Source organism: Dama dama, chromosome 20, assembly GCF_033118175.1.
Source record: "Dama dama isolate Ldn47 chromosome 20, ASM3311817v1, whole genome shotgun sequence".
NCBI classification, from domain to species: domain Eukaryota; kingdom Metazoa; phylum Chordata; class Mammalia; order Artiodactyla; family Cervidae; genus Dama; species Dama dama.
This window is the reverse complement of record NC_083700.1, coordinates 31608707-31629600: the sequence shown is the minus strand read 5'-3', so window position 1 is coordinate 31629600 and position 20894 is coordinate 31608707. Positions and strand designations below refer to the sequence as shown.

General features: G+C 38.8%; 1 protein-coding gene across 1 annotated transcript in view; it reads left to right on the top strand.

The window, feature by feature from the left end:
- CTTNBP2NL (CTTNBP2 N-terminal like) overlaps nt 1–20295 on the top strand; it is a 50382-nt gene extending 30087 nt beyond the window's left edge. Inside the window, exons 3-5 of the mRNA XM_061121149.1 lie at nt 11040–11270; nt 14559–14666; nt 15966–20295. Coding sequence (XP_060977132.1) covers nt 11040–11270; nt 14559–14666; nt 15966–17447 — 1821 coding nt within the window. The 3' untranslated portion in view covers nt 17448–20295. The remainder of the gene's footprint in view (nt 1–11039; nt 11271–14558; nt 14667–15965) is intronic.
- Nucleotides 20296–20894: the final 599 nt, after the last annotated feature.

Here is a 20894-nt window from a genome sequence, read left to right as displayed (position 1 = left end):
TTTCACAAAATATTCATTATTCCTCCTTTATTTACTTTCCAAATTGATAGCTCTGAGTTCTTTTCTCTTTAAAATCTTCCTTTCAGTCTCCTGTCCTTCCTTTCCTGACAGTATCTTTCGTCCTAGAAATCACTAAAGAAAAAGAGAACTAAGTCTTTCTAGATTGAGAATAGAGCTGGTTTTCCTGTTCCTTGTGGATTAAAATGGAGAAAGGGTCTAGCTTATCCCATCCTTGTCTTCAGTAACATTTAAAGTTTCCTAATAGTATCAACACTCTTTAAAATAAAAACAAAAAGGAAGGGTTTATGTATCTCCAAACAAAGATTTCCTGTTCTTCTGATCCAGGCATACTCTAATCCCCTTCTGTGCACTTTTATCATGAAGATAAAAGTAGTCTTGGGTCAGAATCACTTGGAATTAATAGTAGCAGTGATCAACTTCCACATGCGTGGTTTCACCATATATTCAGTGCGTTACTGTAGTGATGAACATTACCAGTTCACATTTTAAATTATCATTAAACACCCCAAGATGCACCTAGAGCCCAGTTTTTACTTTTCATTCCTGGCTTCTTTACCCCTTTCCTCATCCTGTTCTCTGAAATACAGTCCTTTTCTGACTGGAGTCCTAAGCCAGCTGGTTGAAACTGAGTAGTAACTGGCTACCTCCCTCTGCATAAGGCTTCAGTGACAATAGAAATTGCCATCTTCCCGTCCTCTGACTTGTGATGCAGAGCTTATTAGAATGTATAGTTAGCACTGTCCTTGTTTCTGTCTGCCTGCCCTGACATCTTGTTCTCACTGAGGTGTGGTTCACAAACAATACTGGTCCCCTTTTTTCATTCTTCCCTGTCTCTGCACTCCCTTTGACCATCCTCTAACTCCTATTTACTTGATACACTTAATTGTAAACACTTTTACTTCTCAGCCAAGCAAGAATGCCTTTCCCAAAGCCTTACATTTGAGCAGCTTGTCTCCTGTCATGTTTCCCTGTAGTATTAGTCTGTGTTTGTAATTGAAGAATCTTGCTTCAAATCAAATTGATAGTTAAGACCTCTCCCACAGTTATCCATCTTCAAATCCTTCCGCCTCAGAATCCCCCAACTAGAGAAAGAAGACACCCTTTCACATGTTATTCATGTGCTCTTTTTTTAGTATTTTATCGCTGAAGTTAGTTTCTACATTGTCTGTTAATACATAGCGAGTAAAAGAGCCAGAGCACATCTCTAATAAAGATGCTTTTAAAGTTCATAGTTACTTAAAGTATCACACAGTTATAGTGTGCAGTCTGGGTCTCCTTACGTAATACTTCAGAGACAATTTTTGGATAGTGTGACACCCCCATCCCCCGCCCCAACCTCATGGTGTTTCCTGTGATTCATTAAATTGCTGAGAGTCCCATTTATCTGCCAGAACCCACCCACTTCCAGGGTTGGCCTTTTCCTTCCTACTCCTTATGAGTGTAAGGCCTGAGTCTTAGAAAGTTCTGATCAAACAAATTGCACTTGGTGTTCCTTTAAACATTAATGGTATTGTTTAGAAAGCATTCAAATAAGCAGAAACAGCTTGTTTATTTCTGCTGTCAGGCCTTCAACTTGTCTGGCAAATTTTAAGCTCTTGAAAGCAGGGGCTTAGTCAAGTCTATATCCCCCTAACATCACCCACATCACTTAGCATAAAAGTACCCAGCAGACGTTAAGCATTCAATGTGAGGATTCAAAGCATGTGCCTGTGAACCAACCACATGTCCAGAAAATTTTCTCAGATTTCTCCAATGCCATTTTTGATTGTCTAACCCTAGTAACACAGACTTTTTTTTTCACATTTTGTATATTTGATATTAGGCGAAACTTCTCCTACTTTGTAAGTTTTTATAACATTCATCAATTTAAAACAGTAATGCTGATTCCTTATCATTTCTTTTAGAATTTACATATTTATTATAGCTTAAACTGCTTTAAAATTATAGCTTTAGGAGTTATAGTTCTTACGTTCTTCTTTCTAATCTAGTGTTTTTCAGACTTTTTTGACAGGGACACCTAGTCAAAATAGACTTTGCATCATGACCCACGGGATATACCAACACACACATGCCCTCACACACACACCTCTATATTCTTATGCCAAAAGAAAAGTTTCTTGAAATAGTGCCCATAATGTTCAGTGCTCTGTGATGTTTTCAGTTCTGTTCCAATTCATTTTTAAGCTGCTGATCATGACCTACTAAATTGGAATTCATTCCTATGAAGGACTGGGGAATATCTGTTTATGTGTATTACTCTTTCAGTTAACATACACAGTACTTACTATATACCATTTACTGTTCTTCTCCACTACTTAACTGGCTTTGTAGCCTTGGGAAAGTCGCATGTTAATGGTCAGTTTCTTCTGCACAGTAGAGATACAGTGCTGTCTCCTGCGGAGGAAGGCTGTCAGGATGAGGTGAGCTGTGTGAAGCGCTGAGCACGCTGCTCGGCAGGTAATGAGCTCTCCAGTGTGAGCACCTCTCTTGTTTCTGCTGTTGTTATTACTGTTACAGTTACTTTGGTTTGAACTTCCCATGTTTCTGAAACACTATATATATATTATATATAACTTAATTTTCCCTTTAATTCTCATTATATATGTTTATACTTTTAAACTAAAGGTATATTTTAGATCTAGTGAAATGCATCAATGTTAACTGTTGAGTTCAGTAAGTTTTGACAAATTCCACACCATTTGACCTATACTCCTATCAAGACATAAACATTCTAATCACACAAAAAGTTATCATATGCCCCTCCCTGGTCATTTGTCCTCCCTATATCCAGATGTAACCACTGTTCTGATTTTCTTCACTGTAGATTAGTTTTGCCCATTAGAACAGTCACACAGAATGTGTTTTTTGTCTGGCACTTTTTTTATTTGATAGAATGATTTTCAGGTTCATCAGTATCATTGTATGTATCAGTAATTTGTTCCTTTTTATTTCTGAATAGTATTTCTTTTGGGGGGTTGTTGGGGGGTCTTTGTTGCTGCACGTGGGTTGTGGGGGAGTGGGGGCTGTCCTTCATTGCAGAGCATGGGCTCTGAGCACATGGGCTTCAGTAGTTCCAGCACACAGGCTCAGTAGTTGTGGTTCATGGACTTAGTTGCTCTGCAGCATGTGGGATCTTCCCAGACCAGGGATCAAGCCCATGTCCCCTGCATTGCCAGGCAGATTTTTATCCTCTGTGCCATAAGGGAGGTCCCAGAATAGTGTTCCATTGTATGAATGCATCACATTTTATTTTTATCTATTCTACTAGTGATTGATATTTGTTTCCAGTTTAGGGCTATTATGAATAAAGCTACTCTGGATAACTGTGTAGAAGTCTTTGTGAATATATGTTTTCATTTCTTTTAGACAAATACTTAGAAGTGGAATTGGAGGTAGGCATTTTCTAACTTTATGAGAAACTTCCAGGTTAATTTCCAAAATAATTATACCATCTATATGCCTACTAGCAATGTGCAAGTATTCTAGTTACTCCATACCTTTCCAGCATTTAATGTTGTTAGTCTTTAATTTTAGCTTTTCTTATGGCTGTATAGCAGTATCTTATTGTTTTAATTTACATCTCCCTGATCACTAATGAGTTGAGCATGTATTCATGTGCTTTTTGGTCATTCGTATTTTATCTTTAGGTCTGTAATCCATTCCTGCTTTGTATGGTATGAGGTAGGCGTTGACTCTCATTATATTTTAAGAGATATGTGGTTCCCTAAATAAAAGAGATTATGCTCTAATATGGCATTAAAAATTATACTTTCAAATCCTTAATTTATATTTAGACCATTCATTTGTTCAGGTATTATAGAATTCCTTACACATTTTCCTCCCCACCTGAAAAAGTTGTTTCTATAGACCCAGTCCAGAATGTATATGTAACTTGTTTCAATCACATACATAGTCTACAATAATAAAACAGAACAAAGACAAAAAACTCAACACACTTATTTCAATTTTGTTAGTTTTCTCAGGACTCTCTGGAATTTGGATGTTGAAGCAGCTACATTATTCTGTTTACCCATATTCTTATTCTATCAATAAGTAGTCTACTAGCTAGAAGTACTAGTAGTTATTTGTACTAAACATACCATTTTCAGTCTTCAAAAGAATTTATTACACTGGAGTCAGATAATAATATGATCCTCTGAACTTATGTAAGTAATTGCTTTTATAAATATCTGTGGATACAAACTGACTCCAAGAAGGATCTTTTTTTTTTTCTTTTTTTTTTTTTACCAGCATGATGAACATTTTATTGAAAAGACAAGGGGAATCTTTGAAGCTCATTCTACTTCAAAGTCAATTTGCTAAATATATAGATAAGTGTTAGCTCAAGTGATTTTACTCAGTAAATCCTAGATTTTCAGTTCAGTTCAGTTCAGTCGCTCAGTCATGTCCCACTCTGCGACCCCATGAACCGCAGCATGCCAGGCCTCCCTGTCCATCACCAACTCCCAGAGTTTACCCCAACTCATGTCCATTGAGTCAGTGATGCCATCCAACCATCTCATCCTCTCTCATCCCCTTCTCCTCCTGCCTTCAATCTTTCTCAGCATCAGGGTCTTTTCAAATTAGTCAGCCCTTCGCATCAAGTGACCAAAGTATTGGAATTTCAGCCTCAACATCAGTCCTTCCAATGAACACCCAGGACTGATCTCCTTTAGGGTGGACTGGTTGGATCTCCTTGCAGTCCAAGGAACTCTGAAGAGTCTTCTCCGACACCACAGTTCAAAAGCATCAATTCTTCGTGCTCAGCTTTCTTTATAGTCCAACTCTCACATCCATACATGACTACTGGAAAAACTGTAGCCTTGACTAGACGGACCTTTGTTAACAAAGTAATGTCTCTGCTTTTTAATACGCTGTCTAGGTTGGTCATAACTTTCCTTCCAAGGAGTAAGCGTCTTTTAATTTCATGGCTGCAATCACCATCTGCAGTGATTTTGGAGCCCAAAAAAATAAAATCAGCCACTGTTTCCCCATCTAGTTGCCATGAAGTGATGGGACCAGATGCCATTATCTTAGTTTTCTGAATGTTGAGCTTTAAGCCAACCTTTCACCCAACCTTTCACTCTCCTCTTTCACTTTCATAAAGAGGCTCTTTAGTTCTTCTTTACTTTCTGCCATAAGGGTGATATCATCTGCATATATGAGGTTATTGGTATTTCTCCCGGCAATCTTGATTCCAGCTTGTGCCTCCTCCAGCCCAGCGTTTCTCATTATTTACTCTGCATATAAGTTAAATAAGCAGGATGACAATACACAGCCTTGACGTACTCCTTTTCCTATTTGGAACTACTGTAGATTTTACTAACAGCAAAAAAAAAAAAGAAATTTTGACCTCACTATAATGATGAGAGTACAGAGAGGCTAAGACATCAGGAAAGAGGCTAGAAAATAAACATCTATTATATGTCTTAGGCTTAAGGCAAAATACAGAATGTAGGAAGAAAGATGTATGATAAGTGCTTTTTCCTTCAAATAACTTAAAATCTAGTGAGGATGAAATAAAGACAGGAAAGTGAGAAATGTTTAGAACAATGCAAGAGTTAAATACCAGTTGACCACATTATATAATTATGTCAAATACTAGTTGAAGATTGGTTGCTAAGTAAATAGAGTGTTATTGATTATCCAGGTTCCTGATATATTTTTAGTGATGTGTTACTTTTGAGTTATCTGGGATTGGTGAATTTTGTTTTGCTTTTAATGAAGATTTCCTAGCCTGATCCAGTTTTACAGAATCTTAAATCTATGGAGTTGAGTTTAAGTCATTGACTCTAAAATAAAGGAAAATCTGTATTCTAAACTTAGCTATTGAAAAAATTAATTCATATTTATTGTACTTACTTTGTGTCAAGTACAAGAGGAAGCATTTTTACATTACTCACTTAATTTTTATAACTATAGGTATATTTGCTATCCTCATTCTACAGAAGAGGAATCAGGCACAGAGAAGTTAAGGTCATTGCTAAAGGTAACACAGAAAGTAACAGTGACAGGATACAGTCTCAGTTCTGTTAGGCTCTAGAGCCCAAAAGTATTAAAGAAAATAAACACATAGAAACCCAGATTTAAGAAGACAGCATTTGTGGTTCAGTGGAAGGAGTATTTGGTTTTTGATAATATATTAGAAACTTTTTTTAAGTGATGAAAATTTTCTCCTTGTTCCCATGATAAATTTTGTGCCATATTCCAAAAATTAAAGCATAATTCCAATGAGGGTAAATCCTTTTTTATCAATATTGTCCAACAGTAAAATCCAGTTTTCCTTCAGAAAGTAGTTTCCTTCCAGAACAAAGGTTATAATATCATTATCGTCTTTATCCAGAATGATTGCTTTATTTCCAGTTGCTCAGACGGCTATTTATAGTTTATCAGGGACTCCAGAGTATAAATGATTTAAGATTAGTAGAATCAAACTGTGTGTGAAAAGAATTCTTTTTCACATGCTTTTGGTAACATTAACAAAAACCATTGTGGAATCATGTTGTCTGTCTTTCTGATCCTTAGCACAGATAGTTAAAGGCAGAATGTTTATATTGCTGATTACTTTTATAAGTATCACTTCAGAATTGGTGGTAAATGGCAAAGATGCATATCCTAATACAGTTATGATATCAGCCTGAGTCTTGAAAATAAAACCTTCTACTTGAATATAAGCCCTCAATTAAATAAATGGGCCATAATTCTTCCACCTTTACATTTTGGACCACTTCTTATGTTGGTGATTATTATCCAAAGAATAAAGAGATTGATTTCTTATTTTAAGATTGAAATATATATAATTTATACTATTATTTATGTGTTACTATTATTTATGTGCATATATATACCTATTATACATACATAATAATTGTTTAGCATAATAAATTATTTATTATAGAGAGAAGGTAACTTCTTCATATTTCTTTTTGTAGTTTATCATAGCAAAGCTGAAATTTTTGAAGAGCAAGCATGGCATATCCAAGGATATTATGTGGTTTTAAGTTTTCAGTAGTGGCATGTTTCATTCAGCCTGTAACAGTAAAAATAAATGAGTAATAGATGACTAGTATGTTTTGTCTGCTGTAGTAATATCCTCTATTATTGAATCTGTCTGATAAGCCAATTACTTATTGTTGTCTGGAATTAAAGACCATTGTGTTTTCTGACAATGTAGGAATTTGTGTTCAGTTAAAATACATATTGTCACTAAAGTGAAAATAATGAAATTGCAAGCAACTGACTGGTTTTAGCAGCACTCCTCATCTTTTCCCCCCAAAAGTGAAATCTAGATCATTTTAAAGTTCTTATAAAATAGCTGAGATATCATTAAAATATTAAAGCTCAGCCTTGACAGTTTTTAGAATAGGTATTTAAGTCTAAATTTTAACCTGAAATGTGAATGGTAGTGATAGCATGTTTAGTCATTCACCTTGAGAGCCAGCTTCAAAGATGGCCCTCAATGATCCTGTTGCTGATACTCACACCATTATGTAGTCCCCACTGGCCACATTTACCAGGGTTGGTCTGTGTGGGTGCTAGAACACCTCAGAAATGATGGGGAGTCACTTCTGAGATTAGGTTATATGACAGTGGGACTTCCATCTTGATGTGTCTGTGTCTATCTGTCTCTCACTTTTGCACATCACTTGCTCTGTGGGAAGCCAGCACATGCTAGGAGACAAAACCTAACCCAACAACCAAGCTTGGAAGTGGATCCTTCAGCCCTAGTTGTGCCTTCAGATGCCTGCAGTCCTGGCCAACATCTTGACTGCAACATCATGAGACACTGAGCCAGAACCACCCAGCTCAGCCCTCAGCCCCTCCAAGATTCCTGATCCTCAGAAACTGTATGAGATTAAAAACGGTTCACTAAACATTTAAATTGGGGGTAATTTGTTAAACAGGAATAAATATCCATATGAAGTGAAGTTGCTCAGTCATGTCTGACTATGCAAGTCTATGGACTGTACCCTGCCAGGCTTCTCTATCCATGGGATTTTCCAGGCAAGAATACTAGAGTGGGTTGCCATTTCCTTCTCCAGGGGATCTTTCCGATCCAGGGATCGAACTCAGGTCTCTGCACTGCAGGCAGACTCTTTACCATCTGAGTCACCAAGGAAGCCCAAATAACCATACATACTGCCACTAAACCTCTTCTTTCATTTATCAAATCTTAACATCTATTTTTGTTTATTTTTATTGTTATTATTTAGGTTGTTAAGTGTGTAACCCATCCAGTTCACCTCACTGACACATTAAGTTGGTTGGAAAATACTATATTCCATCTCATTTTCCAATCTACAGAATTCACTTTTCCCATATTCAGGCCCTTATTAGAATGTACTTAAGAGAATTGTTTCATGATAAGGCACCTTTTTTCGATTATTTCACAGATTCTTTTCACTTATATTGAAGCTACCAATTTTATATAACTGGTAATTACTATGCAAGTGATTATGTATTACAGTGAAATACTTCAAGAGAAAACAGACAGCTTGACAACTATTCTCAGAGAAGTCTGAGATCTCACCACAGAAGCTCCGCATCCATTACTTGTAACTCTGTGATGCTTATTAATTCTACAGGATAATAACGGTGTGGGTTTTAAAAAGTCATATTTTTAAGGGTGAGTTAAATATGTACTCAAACCTGAGAGGAGCTTCTCAGCAGATCTGATATCAATCTTGAATTGTACTCCCAGTTCTGCTCTCCCATACCGCTTTCACCATGGTGTTCTGAAAAGGAAAAGGTCATAAAAATATTCAAGTTTGCTTTTTCCTTTTTGCCCTACTAAACCAATTTCAGTACCAATAATTGTTTCTTTTCCATAGCTAATCTTACAGAAATAGTAATCATGAATAAAAGATGTGACAGAAAAGTGGGATTTCAACTCCTTAAAGACTTTTTTTTTCCTTTTTTCTCTTGCTTCCTTTGTCTATTTTGCTAAATAAGGATTTGCCATAGGACATTAATAGCTACAAATAGATACTTTCATTGAATCCTGGGTTATCAATCTCATGTTTTTATACCTGAACTTAAAGAAACAGACGTTCTTCATGAAAACATTGATGAGTCACATTTGTTTGACATTAATGCTCTTATATATGTAATTGAAATTAGCTTTTTTGTCAACTCTTGCCATGATTTTTTAAAAAATAATAGGACTTCCCTGGCAGTCCAGTGGTTAAGACTCCCAACTCCCAATATAGTGGGCATGGGTTCAATCCCTGGTCAGGAACTAATATCCAGCATGCCGCAAGGTACAACCAAAATGATGATGATGATAAATAGTCAGTTTGGGAATTGGTCTTGTCTTTCTCCATCCTAAATGGACTTGATTTTGAAATTTTTGAAATTTTACTGAGAATTTTCTTTTTAATTTGGACCTCAAAATAGGATTCTGTCTTTTAATTTACATGCCCACATGTGCACACATATATATTTATAATAAGGTTAGGGGATTAGTTAACAGTAACTTACAGCAACAAATGAATTTCAAATTTCTAGTATACAGATATTATCCAAATACTCCAATAACATCATTGCTTAATATGGTTGTAGTCAAGCCAGAAGTAAAACCCAGGGCTTCTAACTCTGCTTTGAGCATTTGCCAACCAATACCAACACAAATTTGTAACACAAGGATAATGCCTGAGTCTTGAACTTTGACAGTCTCTAACAAAGGAGGAGGCATCAGATGTTCAGCACTGAAACCTATTTCTGTGTCAAAGAAACCCATGTTTGCTTTATTTTCTTGAGGGTTTTTGTTCTGTTTTTTAAACATGGTCATTGAATTGTGTATTTTTCTTTTCAAATGTGTTCCCGTTTGTGGGTAGTGGTAGTAAAAAAATATATATAGCTCCTGATAAAATAATTTTTTTGTGTGAGAAATGACAATAGTTTTTGTAACTAGATTTCATTTGAAAGCTTAAATTATACAGTACTTTGCTGTGACTTTTGAGGAAGTTTCCTCAATCCTCTATGAACACTTCATTTTTTTTTTGTAAAATGTCTTAGGAAACATTTAAATGTCTGTTTACTAAAGTGATTGTTAATGTCCTTTGTTCACCTGCACGTAATATATGATGCTCAAATGAAACAGTACTTCAAATTTTTCCTAGCAGAGACAAGAGGGTAGCCTAAGAATCTCCGTCGACTGCCTTCCTGATCGTTTGACCTGACTTAGTGCCCAGGCCCAAAGCCCTCAGCCAGACTCCAAGCACCAGCCCACATTCCCTGCTCAAGTTCCCCGAGCCCTGAAGGGGACAGAATGGAGATGAAAGATAGCAGCTGAACAGAGGCTGGAAGAGGGGGTAGAGGGAGGGATTCTGTCTGCACCCCTAGTGCTGAGAGCCTCCACCCTCTTGACCCATCAGCAGTCAAGTGAAGTTCTATGTGGAGAAATCACAGCCAGTCCTCTGTTATAATGTAGAATTATTTTTAGCATCCTTTACTTATCTGTGGCCACTTTGTTAGGTCTCTAAATCTGTAAACTCATAAAAATATTATGTTTACCATATTTTAGAAATGCAAATGCCATAACTCAGCAAGGAAAGATAAGCTATACCCGTTGGTAATATAAGCATTCATAAGCTGAGGCAGTAAGCATGGCAGTTCAGGTCACAGACTTTAGAGCCAGGCTGCCTGGGTTTAAATCCCAATTCTGACAGCTTGCTAGCCGAGTGACCTGAAACAAGTCACTTGACCTCTGCATAGTAATTTTCTCATCTGCAAAATGGAAATGATAGCACTACTTTAAAAGTCAAACTTAAATAAGCTAATCTGAATCTAAACACTTGGATCAGCATCTAGCATGTAATTAGCACTGTATAAGTATTTGTTCTCGTTAGTATGCTGTGCCCCTATTCTGATGCTGTGTCTGTACTTAGATGGCCCGTCTGATTGGTAGTCCACAGGTTACTTCATACTAACGCCACCACCTTTGATGTCTAACTGCTAGCAAATCCCCTCTTCAGTAATATTTGAAAGCAAAATGCTTATTTTTCCTTTTTTCCCAGGCCCAACACAGAGATACTTTCATTGAAGAACGCTATGGAAAATACAACATCAGTGATCCTTTAATGGCACTCCAGAGAGACTTTGAAACCCTAAAAGAGAAGAATGATGGCGAGAAGCAGCCAGTGTGCACCAACCCGCTCTCAGTTCTTAAGGTGGTGATGAAACAGTGCAAGAACATGCAGGAGCGCATGCTGTCGCAGCTGGCTGCTGCTGAGAGCCGACACCGCAAGGTGGGTGACCGGCTGACACGAGCCCGCAGGCTCCCGTGACAGCTTTCTAAACAGTGCCTGATGCTTTTCTGTCAGCTGCCAGGTCTCCTGGTAGTTCAACTGGGAGGTCTCACAGGTGTCCAAAAAAAAAAAGTAGCTTACCTAGGATCCAGGAGATAAAAATGAAGCTTGTTCCAAATGTAAAATTTAGGGAGTATGTCAGACACATTATTTCAGATGACATTCCTTCTTGATATGACACTCTAAAACACTTGGTATGTTTTTTCAACTCTTGATCACCCAAACTTGGCAACAGACTGGGGCTTGACCAAGCCTCGTAGCTGAACAGAGTGTTCTCTATTTGCTTACTTAAGTGATAAATAGAAAGATTAATAGGTATTTGGGGAATGCTGTATCAGAGAGAGAGAATTTACCTGACTATAAACATACAAGCCAATAGATTATTTTTATTTATTTCTGGTTTTGAGTTTCATTGCATTTTACCTCTCATGAAACCATAAACAGTCCCTACAGTTGTTTACCTTAAAGCTGTTCTCTATTAGGAATGTGTGTGTGTGTGTGTGTGTGTGTGTGTGTCTGTCTGTCTGTCTGTCTCCAGGTCTTACAGCATCTAAGATAGGACCTGTGCTTTCCTCTACCTCACCTCATTGGAATTCTTCTAGTGCTTGTGATTTCATTCCCCGACTCGTCATTTATAGCTCACATTTGGCCTGGAAAAGATGCTTGGCTAGAATATGCATTTTTAAGGACTGTTGGTTTAGATTTATATCAACAAGGTGGGGGGACATCAGTGCATTTAGTAGGAAGTGTTTTATTCAGAAAAAATTGGGTTAGCAGCTGCAGTCTGATAGATCTTCGTTTACTTTATGGTTACCTGCTTTAGAGAGCCATCTGCTTAAAGTGCATCTGACAAAGTGCTTAAGGTCTTAGGTCTTGCCCACAATTTTTCTTTCCCTTCACAGAGTCCAAACAAAAAGCCAGAATGGGAGTTCTTAATGACGAACAGGTCTCAGATGTTCTGTGACCCCCCAGAAAATACAATGAATGCCAAAAGTTTATGCATTTTATAGAAAATGAATTTTTTTTTCCCTGTCCTTACTAGAATTCTCACAGTTGCTCCAAGACCCAGAAAAGTTTAGCCTCTGGTTTAGACTGAAGTAATATGAAGACATTTATGCTCCAGTTTAAAAGATGTCAATGAGTTAGGGTTAGTTGCCTAAATTTGGGGGCTTTTACATAATATTATAAGAAAATCTACACAACATCTTTATTTAATAGGCAAGCCTGTTTTCCATTTCATACATAAAGTAATTGAGTGGTACTAAAGGGCTGGCTGGCTATCATGCCTGTTGAAATAGTGTTGGGATTATTTATGGTCCTAGGTGATTGGGGAGAAGAAGAGTTAAAAATTTCAAGATTTCCTAATACTGTATTGCAATGTAAGATAGCATTAAATGTTTTAAATCACTGCCTGTCTATTCTTAAGTGTTTTATCAAAGTAGAACATTGACTTCATTAGACATCACATACTACCTAGAGACTTACAGTTAACATGCATATAGTCCCAGTTTGCCTGAGAGATTTCCAGTTTAAGCCTGGTGCCTCGGCAGGGCTATTAACAATACCCACTTTGGCTCTTAGACATATTAGTGATTTAAACAGTCAATTACATGGTTACTGCGCTTATTATGAAAAATAGGGTTCCCTAGTCTACCTCTTCCCATTCCCTCTCCTCTTCAATATTAGAGACAACCACTTTTTTTCTTTTAATGTTTTATTTTGTTAGCTAACTTCCATATATTTTTCCATATTTCTAACTAATATATTGCTCTCTCACTTTATCAATTTTAGACACTTATATTTACTTCCTTTTATTATAGATGTGGATTTTGTTAGCACCCCACTTCCCTTTCCTCTTCACCCTGCCATCTTCCCAAAATAAAAATAATCCCCTTTCCTCACCTTTATTCTCTGTCATATCTGTTATTACCAAATCTGGAGGCTGTCACATTCTGTTTCTTCAGAGTATAAACATCTGGTGTATTCCTGGGCAGTAGATGCCTGGCTGGGCATTTTGTGTACAGGAATCAGGTTGAAGGGACAGATAACTCTTGAAAATACATACCTGGAACTAGTTCCCTTGTCTTCCATCCTACACCTTACCTCTTCTCTGCAATATCTGCCACCTGCAGGTACCCTATGTCTTTGGTGTCCTATAGGGCAGAACAGCTTCCTCCTTCGTACCAAGTAGCTACCATCCCTCCAGCCTCTTTCTTTCTTCAGAATGTTAAAATTTGTCCGCCAAAGTCTCTCTTTTTAGGGTTTTTTTCCTTTTCATCCCATTTCTATAATTTTAGAAGACTCGCTGGAGAGGAGAAGCCAAAATCTTTTTTTAACCAGAAGGAAATACACCAGAATGTTTTCATTTTTGTATTTAAAGAGGAGTCCCAGAAAGTCTTCTTTCTCCATTCATAACAGTTGTTAGTGAAGAGAAACAATGAGAAATGGCCATGGGGATGACAGTGCTCTGGCTTGGGGAGGTCTGGGCCAACCCGTCTCTGAATCATGAGCAGAAACTACAAAGAAATCCATAATTATTGGAATATTATGCAGTTGTAGGCAGGGTTATGTGGGGAAGTGCCCCTTTAAACCTGTACTCTCCTTAAAGTTGGGCTTAATTGCTTGGCACCAGGATAAGTGGAATGGGTAGACAGTTAATTAAAAGGCCTTATGAAAAATCTCCACTTCAGATCTCAATAATTGAGCCTTCTCGTATGCAGGATGAAGTCTAGAGAATCATTTTACTTCTTATCTAACTGTATACAAGATGGATATATTAATTAAGCAAGTCACAGTTAGGATGTCACCTTTTTGAAATGTTTAATTTCAGGCTTCACTTTCTGGTACCTCCAGTGATTTGAGCATCACGGGGAAAGCCTCAGCTTTCAGCTTTCCATGAATCTGCCTTACTTCATCACCTACACCTGTACCCTAATCCCACCAAACTTATTAATTCTCTGAAACTTTTTCAGTCCCTGCAGCTAATGAGTTCCTCTTTTCTGTTTACATGCCACTTTGTGTGAGGTAAAGTACATACTGAATTTTTTTCTAGCACATATCTTTCACCCTTCTAGACAGTGTGCTCTTGATGGCCCTGACTGAGATTTACTTACTTATTTACCTATCTATGGAATGCAATCTTGGATGCTTAGATAGGCACTTACTGTTAAATTGTATTCTAAGTGTGACTTCCTATATTTGGAAATGATTTTTTTAAATTCCTTAAAGGTAATCCTAGACCTTGAAGAGGAAAGGCAAAGGCATGCACAGGACACAGCTGAAGGCGATGATGTCACCTACATGCTGGAGAAGGAGCGAGAGCGGCTGACTCAACAGGTAATTAAGGTGGAAGGGCTCGGAGCAGCATTTACCTAGAGTAGCATTTCCTGAAGATTATTCTGCAGGGTATAAACTGGTGTTACTCAAAAAAAAAAAAAAGGGCTTTGTGGTCAGATAACTCTAGGAATTACTGTATTAAACAAAGTTACAGAGGCTTCCCTGGTGACTCAGATGGTAAAGAACCTGCCTGCAATGCAGGAGACCTGGGTTTGATCCCTGGGCCTGGAAGATCCCCTGGAGAAGGAAATGGCAACCCACTCCAGTGTTCTTGCCTGGAGAATTCCATGGATAGGCTACAATCCATGGAGTCACAAAGAGTCAGACACGACTAAGCGACTAACACACAAAGAGGTTTCTAACTTCAATTGTTTAGACTTTGTAGTATGCCAAAACATGCTGTGAGTCTTCAAGATCAATATAGGGTATTCTGTGTTTAGCAAATCTATGTTTTCATAAAATCTGTTAACATAGATCATTCAGCTGTGGACCTTTGTTCCATAGAACACACTTTGGGCAATACTAACTTTGAGCTTTCAAAACTTTTTTTGACTTAGGACTCCTAGTAAAAAATATATTTTACATCACAAATACATACACATATATACATATGCTTGAAACAAAAATCTCATGAAATCATACATAACCCTTACTGCTTATAATACACATTGATATTTTCACTTCTATTTCATTTGTTCAAATTCTTAATGGCTCACTAAATGGTTTCTGCATCCATTAATGGGTCTCAGAGTTTGAAAAACACTGACTAAACGGGTTCCTTGGACCCTTTCCCTCTCATTTTGTGCTTTAAGTAGGGTTGGGATGATGATTAAAGCCAATGGCATTTGTGTAGAAGAATGATTCATATGCAGCTACTTATGTTTGTTTGTTAAGACCAGAAAGAATTATTACTGAAGTTTTAAAGGTTTTGTTTTCATCAGCATTCATCACAAAATCCAGTTTATATGGCTTTCTGCTTTCTGTTTTGATTGGTTCTAATCCTCTGAACTTTCCACAGACCTAGAACACAATGACGATTCAGATTCCCACTAATAACCCTTAGACAGTAAGAACTAGAAGTGCCTCCTAAATCATCAAAGCAAGATTAAGTCGTCGTGTGCACATTTTTATGTTAGGTGTTGTGATACTTAAGAACTATTTGATGTGAGCACATGGCATGTGTGGTAATCCCATGTGCCTGCCAGAGAACAGCTAACCTGATACGCTACTTAATAACAGTTGTCAGTGTCTCTTTGTTTCCTTACTCTAATCAAGATGTGTGGTGCCATTCTTTTGTAGCTGGAATTTGAAAAGTCCCAAGTGAAAAAGTTTGAAAAAGAGCAGAAGAAACTCTCCAGTCAGCTGGAAGAGGAGCGCTCCCGCCACAAGCAGCTCTCCTCCATGCTGGTCCGTGAGTGCAAGAAGGCCACCAGCAAGGCGGCGGAGGAGGGCCAGAAGGCGGGAGAGCTGAGCCTGAAACTGGAGAAGGAGAAGAGCCGAGTGAGCAAGCTGGAGGAAGAGCTGGCCGCCGAGCGGAAGCGGGGCTTGCAGACGGAGGCCCAGGTGGAGAAGCAGTTATCTGAGTTTGACATTGAAAGGGAGCAGCTGAGAGCAAAGCTGAACCGAGAAGAGAACCGGACCAGAACTCTGAAAGAAGAAATGGAGAGTTTGAAGAAGGTAGTGAAGGATCTAGAGGCTTTGCACCAGCAAAGTGGCCCCAGTGAGCAAGTGAAGAAACCAGTAACTGTGTCTAAAGGCACAGTAACTGAGCCACCCGTGCTAGTGTCTGTATTTTGCCAAACAGAGAGTTTTCAGGCAGAGAAAACACATGGGAGCAGCACAACCAAGCTTACAACCACCGAGCTGCCTGGTCCCACCACTCCCACTTACTCTTATGCAAAAACCAATGGACATTTTGACCCAGAAATGCAGACTACCAAGGAGTTGATTGCAGGCAGCAATGTAGAAAACCAAGTGCCTCCACGAGAGAAGCCTGTGGAATTGGCCCAAGAAAAAGCAGTAGAGAATGGCGGGTGTCCTGTGGGAATAGAGACACCGGTCCCAGCGCCTAGTCATCTGCCTTCCAGTGGGAGCTCCCCATCTCCCAGCAGCACTGCCTCTTCCTCTCTCACATCCTCTCCTTGCTCTTCACCAGTACTAACTAAGCGTTTATTGGGGTCATCAGCCAGCAGCCCTGGCTACCAGTCATCCTACCAAGTAGGGATCAACCAGCGGTTCCATGCAGCTCGGCACAAATTTCAGTCCCAAGCAGATCAGGACCAACAAGCCAGTGGTCTGCAGAGCCCTCCATCCAGGGATCTGTCCCCCACCCTCATAGACAACTCTGCTGCCAAGCAGCTGGCCCGGAACACGGTCACTCAGGTGCTCTCCAGATTCACTAACCAACAAGGACCAATCAAGCCCGTGTCTCCTAACAGCTCTCCCTTTGGCACAGACTACCGAAATCTGGCCAGCACTGCCAACGCAAGAGGTGACACCAGCCATTCACCTACTCCAGGAAAAGTGTCCAGTCCTCTGAGCCCCCTGTCTCCAGGGATCAAGTCCCCTACCATCCCCAGAGCTGAGAGAGGAAACCCTCCACCCATCCCACCCAAAAAGCCTGGCCTCACTCCCTCTCCATCCACTACCACGCCCCTGACCAAAACTCACTCCCAGGCATCCTCTTTGACCACTGCAGAAGACCTTGGCAGCAGCTGCTCTTCTAATGCTATTGTCGCCAATGGCAAGGATGTTGAGATACTTTTGCCTACCAGCAGCTAGTGCCTAGGAGGGAGTCTCTGCGTTTGACATTCCATCAGATTTCGTCCAGGAGGTCAAGAGTCAAACCATTGAGTCAGATCATGTTATTTATTTTGATCTTAGCTGAAACCGTCTGTATAATACATTTAGTATGTTTCACCTTTTTGTATTTTATAAGTAGAAACTAAGTAGTTTGGAATTTTATGATTCCCATCTTTGTGCTAAAGCTAGAAGGGCACCTCAAAGACACCCAAGCTTCACAGTCACCATCACGTTATGATGGAGAAAGCTAACTGAGTACCAGGTGGTGATTTGCTGTCTGTCTGGGGACTCGAATCACTCAACACTCATTTTGAATTATGCGGAAGTGGTTCATGTAGATTTTTTTATTCCAGATGAACATGTTTTAAAAGTGCCTGAAATTAGACTGCCATATGAATGTGATTCTGCAGCAAAAGCACAGAATGGATCATTTAACTGCAAAAAAAATGAGATCCTCTGTGAATTCTGAATGTTAAAAACCAACACTGCTTTTAATCCTCTTTTACTGTTTTAATACAAGCTTTGTGTTCAGAAATAAGGCTGCATAAGTAGAATGGGAATGCTAAAGGTGAATGAAAACTCACCACAAAGTGAGCTTTATAGAGCCCTTGAGAAGCCCTCCTGAACATTAAGCAGTTGGGGTGCTGATTTTCTTGTACTTTGGAAAAATCTCATCACTCCCAGTTTCCTGCATAAGTTCTTGAATAGAATGAAATCACATCTCCTTCAAAAATGTCTTCAGGCATCTACTGTTGTGTAAGGAACTTCTGATTCCGATTGCTATTACTTGAATAGGAAATGGTTACTCATTCTGTATAAAAGTTTTGCAACAGAATGAGATCTTTATTCTGTAATCAAAAAGCAATAACTTAAAGTTCACCCTCTTTGTAATATTATAAGTCAGAATTAAACAGGTTTTAGCAAATTGTTACACACTTATTCTCCAGGCTGCCAGCACTTGGTGTCCGTATCTGTGGAACCAAATTAACTTTTACCTAAATGAAAGTATACCTATATCTGTATAGATACACACCCCTTTACGTGTTTAACATACACACACTTAAAAACATAAATATTAGTGTGATTGTATCTTTGGAGTTTGCAATATAGTGTAAAGGATGAGTAGAAATGCATGTTAAGATTACCTACCAAAGCAACTAGACGTAGCTGGGACCCAATCAAAGAAGGAATCTTGTCCATAGGGAGGGGGAAATTTCACATGACATCAGGTCTTCAGCATCATGAAGACAAGGCCAAACCAACCCAGTGTCACAAAGCTCAACTGGTTATATAAATGAGAAAAACAAATCAGTCACTCACTCAAATGACGTATAACAGCTGGGAGCAGTGAGAGCCCTAGCAAAGTGAAGTGCCCATGCCCTGCTGAAAAGGGCACCTTCTGTGCCGCTTCAGCTGCTTGTTGCTATGCAAGAATGCTAGACCAGGATTACCAGCTCCTAAGATTTTTATGAAATCCAAATTTTCATGAGAAACATTCTCATTTTTAAATATCAAGAACTGATCAAAATATTTTTAAATACTGCTAAACATTTCTGCAGCTGGATTTAGCTCACAAGCTGCCAAGCTGCAGCCTCTTTAATTCTAGAAACTTCTGTCATTTCCATCACAGTGAGTTTGTGCAGACAAAAGCCTCCAAGCTTTCCAACTTGTTGGCTAGCACAACCGACAAACTTCCTAGAGTATAATGACTGTCCACCTCAGACATGGTAGTTACCTGATTCTGTGTCCACAAGGATGGAGAGATCTCACATACATTCTTCTAGTCAACACTTACCCAGCAGCCAGGGCTTCCCTGGTGGCTCAGTTGGTAAAGAATCTGCCTGCAATGTGGGAGACCTGGGTTCGATCCCTGGGTTGGGAAGATCCCCTGAAAGAGCATGGCAACCCACTCCAGTATTCTTGCCTGGAGAATCCCCTTGGACAGAAGTGCCTGGCGGGCTACAGTCAATGGGGTCACAAAGAGTCGGACTCAACTAAGTGACTTAAGAACACAGCATGACCTCCTGTTATGATTTAAACCTATATCCTCATAACCCAGTATGAGTTGATGGGAGAAAAGCAGGTGATGGAAATCAAGATAAATCACTCTGGAGTACACTGGTGTCTGCACAGCTTATGGTTTGACTAAAGCCAATACATAAAAAAAAAAAAAAAAAAATGAAAATACTGTTAATGCCCTAGCATGTCTACCAAATGATAAAGAGGTTATCTTAAACTTCCCAGAGCAATCATGCATTAAATTTTATTCCCATGCATTGTCACATGAACTGGAACTTTTCTAAACAGGAATGGGGGCTATAATCCCAGAGTATTGTTACCTCTCTTGCTTTAAATGGTAATCTTACAAGTTGCATTGTGCTCTTCTTTTGTTTTGGCATAGATATATATAGAGAGAGAGATACTATAAGGAAGTTTATTTCTTAGAAAGTGCACTGAATAATGTATTACTTTTACAGTGTAATATGGGGGTGGGGGAAGCGCAAAAGAAATGTGTATTTTTGCTAGTTGCCTATCTTCTGAGATAAACAAGCACAATACTGCAATGGATCAAATAATCCAGTTAGGTATTATAGATTAGTATTTAAGTTTGCCGTAGACTGTGTGTGTGTGCTAAGTGAGAGTTCCATGATTCACAATTCTGGTCTTAACCCATGTTGTGAGAGCTGTTCCTGGTCAACAGGTCATAATGATGTGCAGCACATAGCACAAGCACTAACTAGTTATTAACATCTGTAAAACCAAATGTACCGTGCAGAAGTCTTCATCCACTTTTATAGCAGACTACATTAAAACAACTTAAATCATACTGTCTGGGCAAAAAGTCTTGTTTGTACCAAGTGAAGAATGTTGCACAATGGGGCCGATTTTGTTGGGGAAGGAGCAGGTTGGTAAAAAGGGACCACTGGCTCCTGGCTTTAAAAAAAAACAAACGAAGATACACGACCCATCCAGGTTAGACCCGAAAAGGACATGGGACATTGGTTTTCCTTAGAATCTTAAAGCCTTCACAATAGTCCAGTCTATAATTTTTAAATCATTTTGGGGGTTCTGGACCTTTTGAGAATCTTAAGAATAGCTAGACGCTGTCCCCATAAAAATGTATATGCTCATATGCAAAATTCAGTTGATGGCTTCATTGTGTCCAGAGACCCTGAAAGCCATCCATAAATCATGTACTGTAAGATAAGAATGCCTGATCTTGTCCAGCCCTCTCATTTTACAGATGACTCATGCATCTCTTGTCTGTTAGTCCAGTGCTATTGCTGCTACACTGTTAGCAAATTCAAGTGTAGCCAGATAAAAGCACTTTAAAATCCTTTGATGTACAAAAGATGTTCACACAGCGTGGTTGTTTACGTATCTGCATTCCTAGCATTTAAGCCAATTACTGGTTATATCCATTTT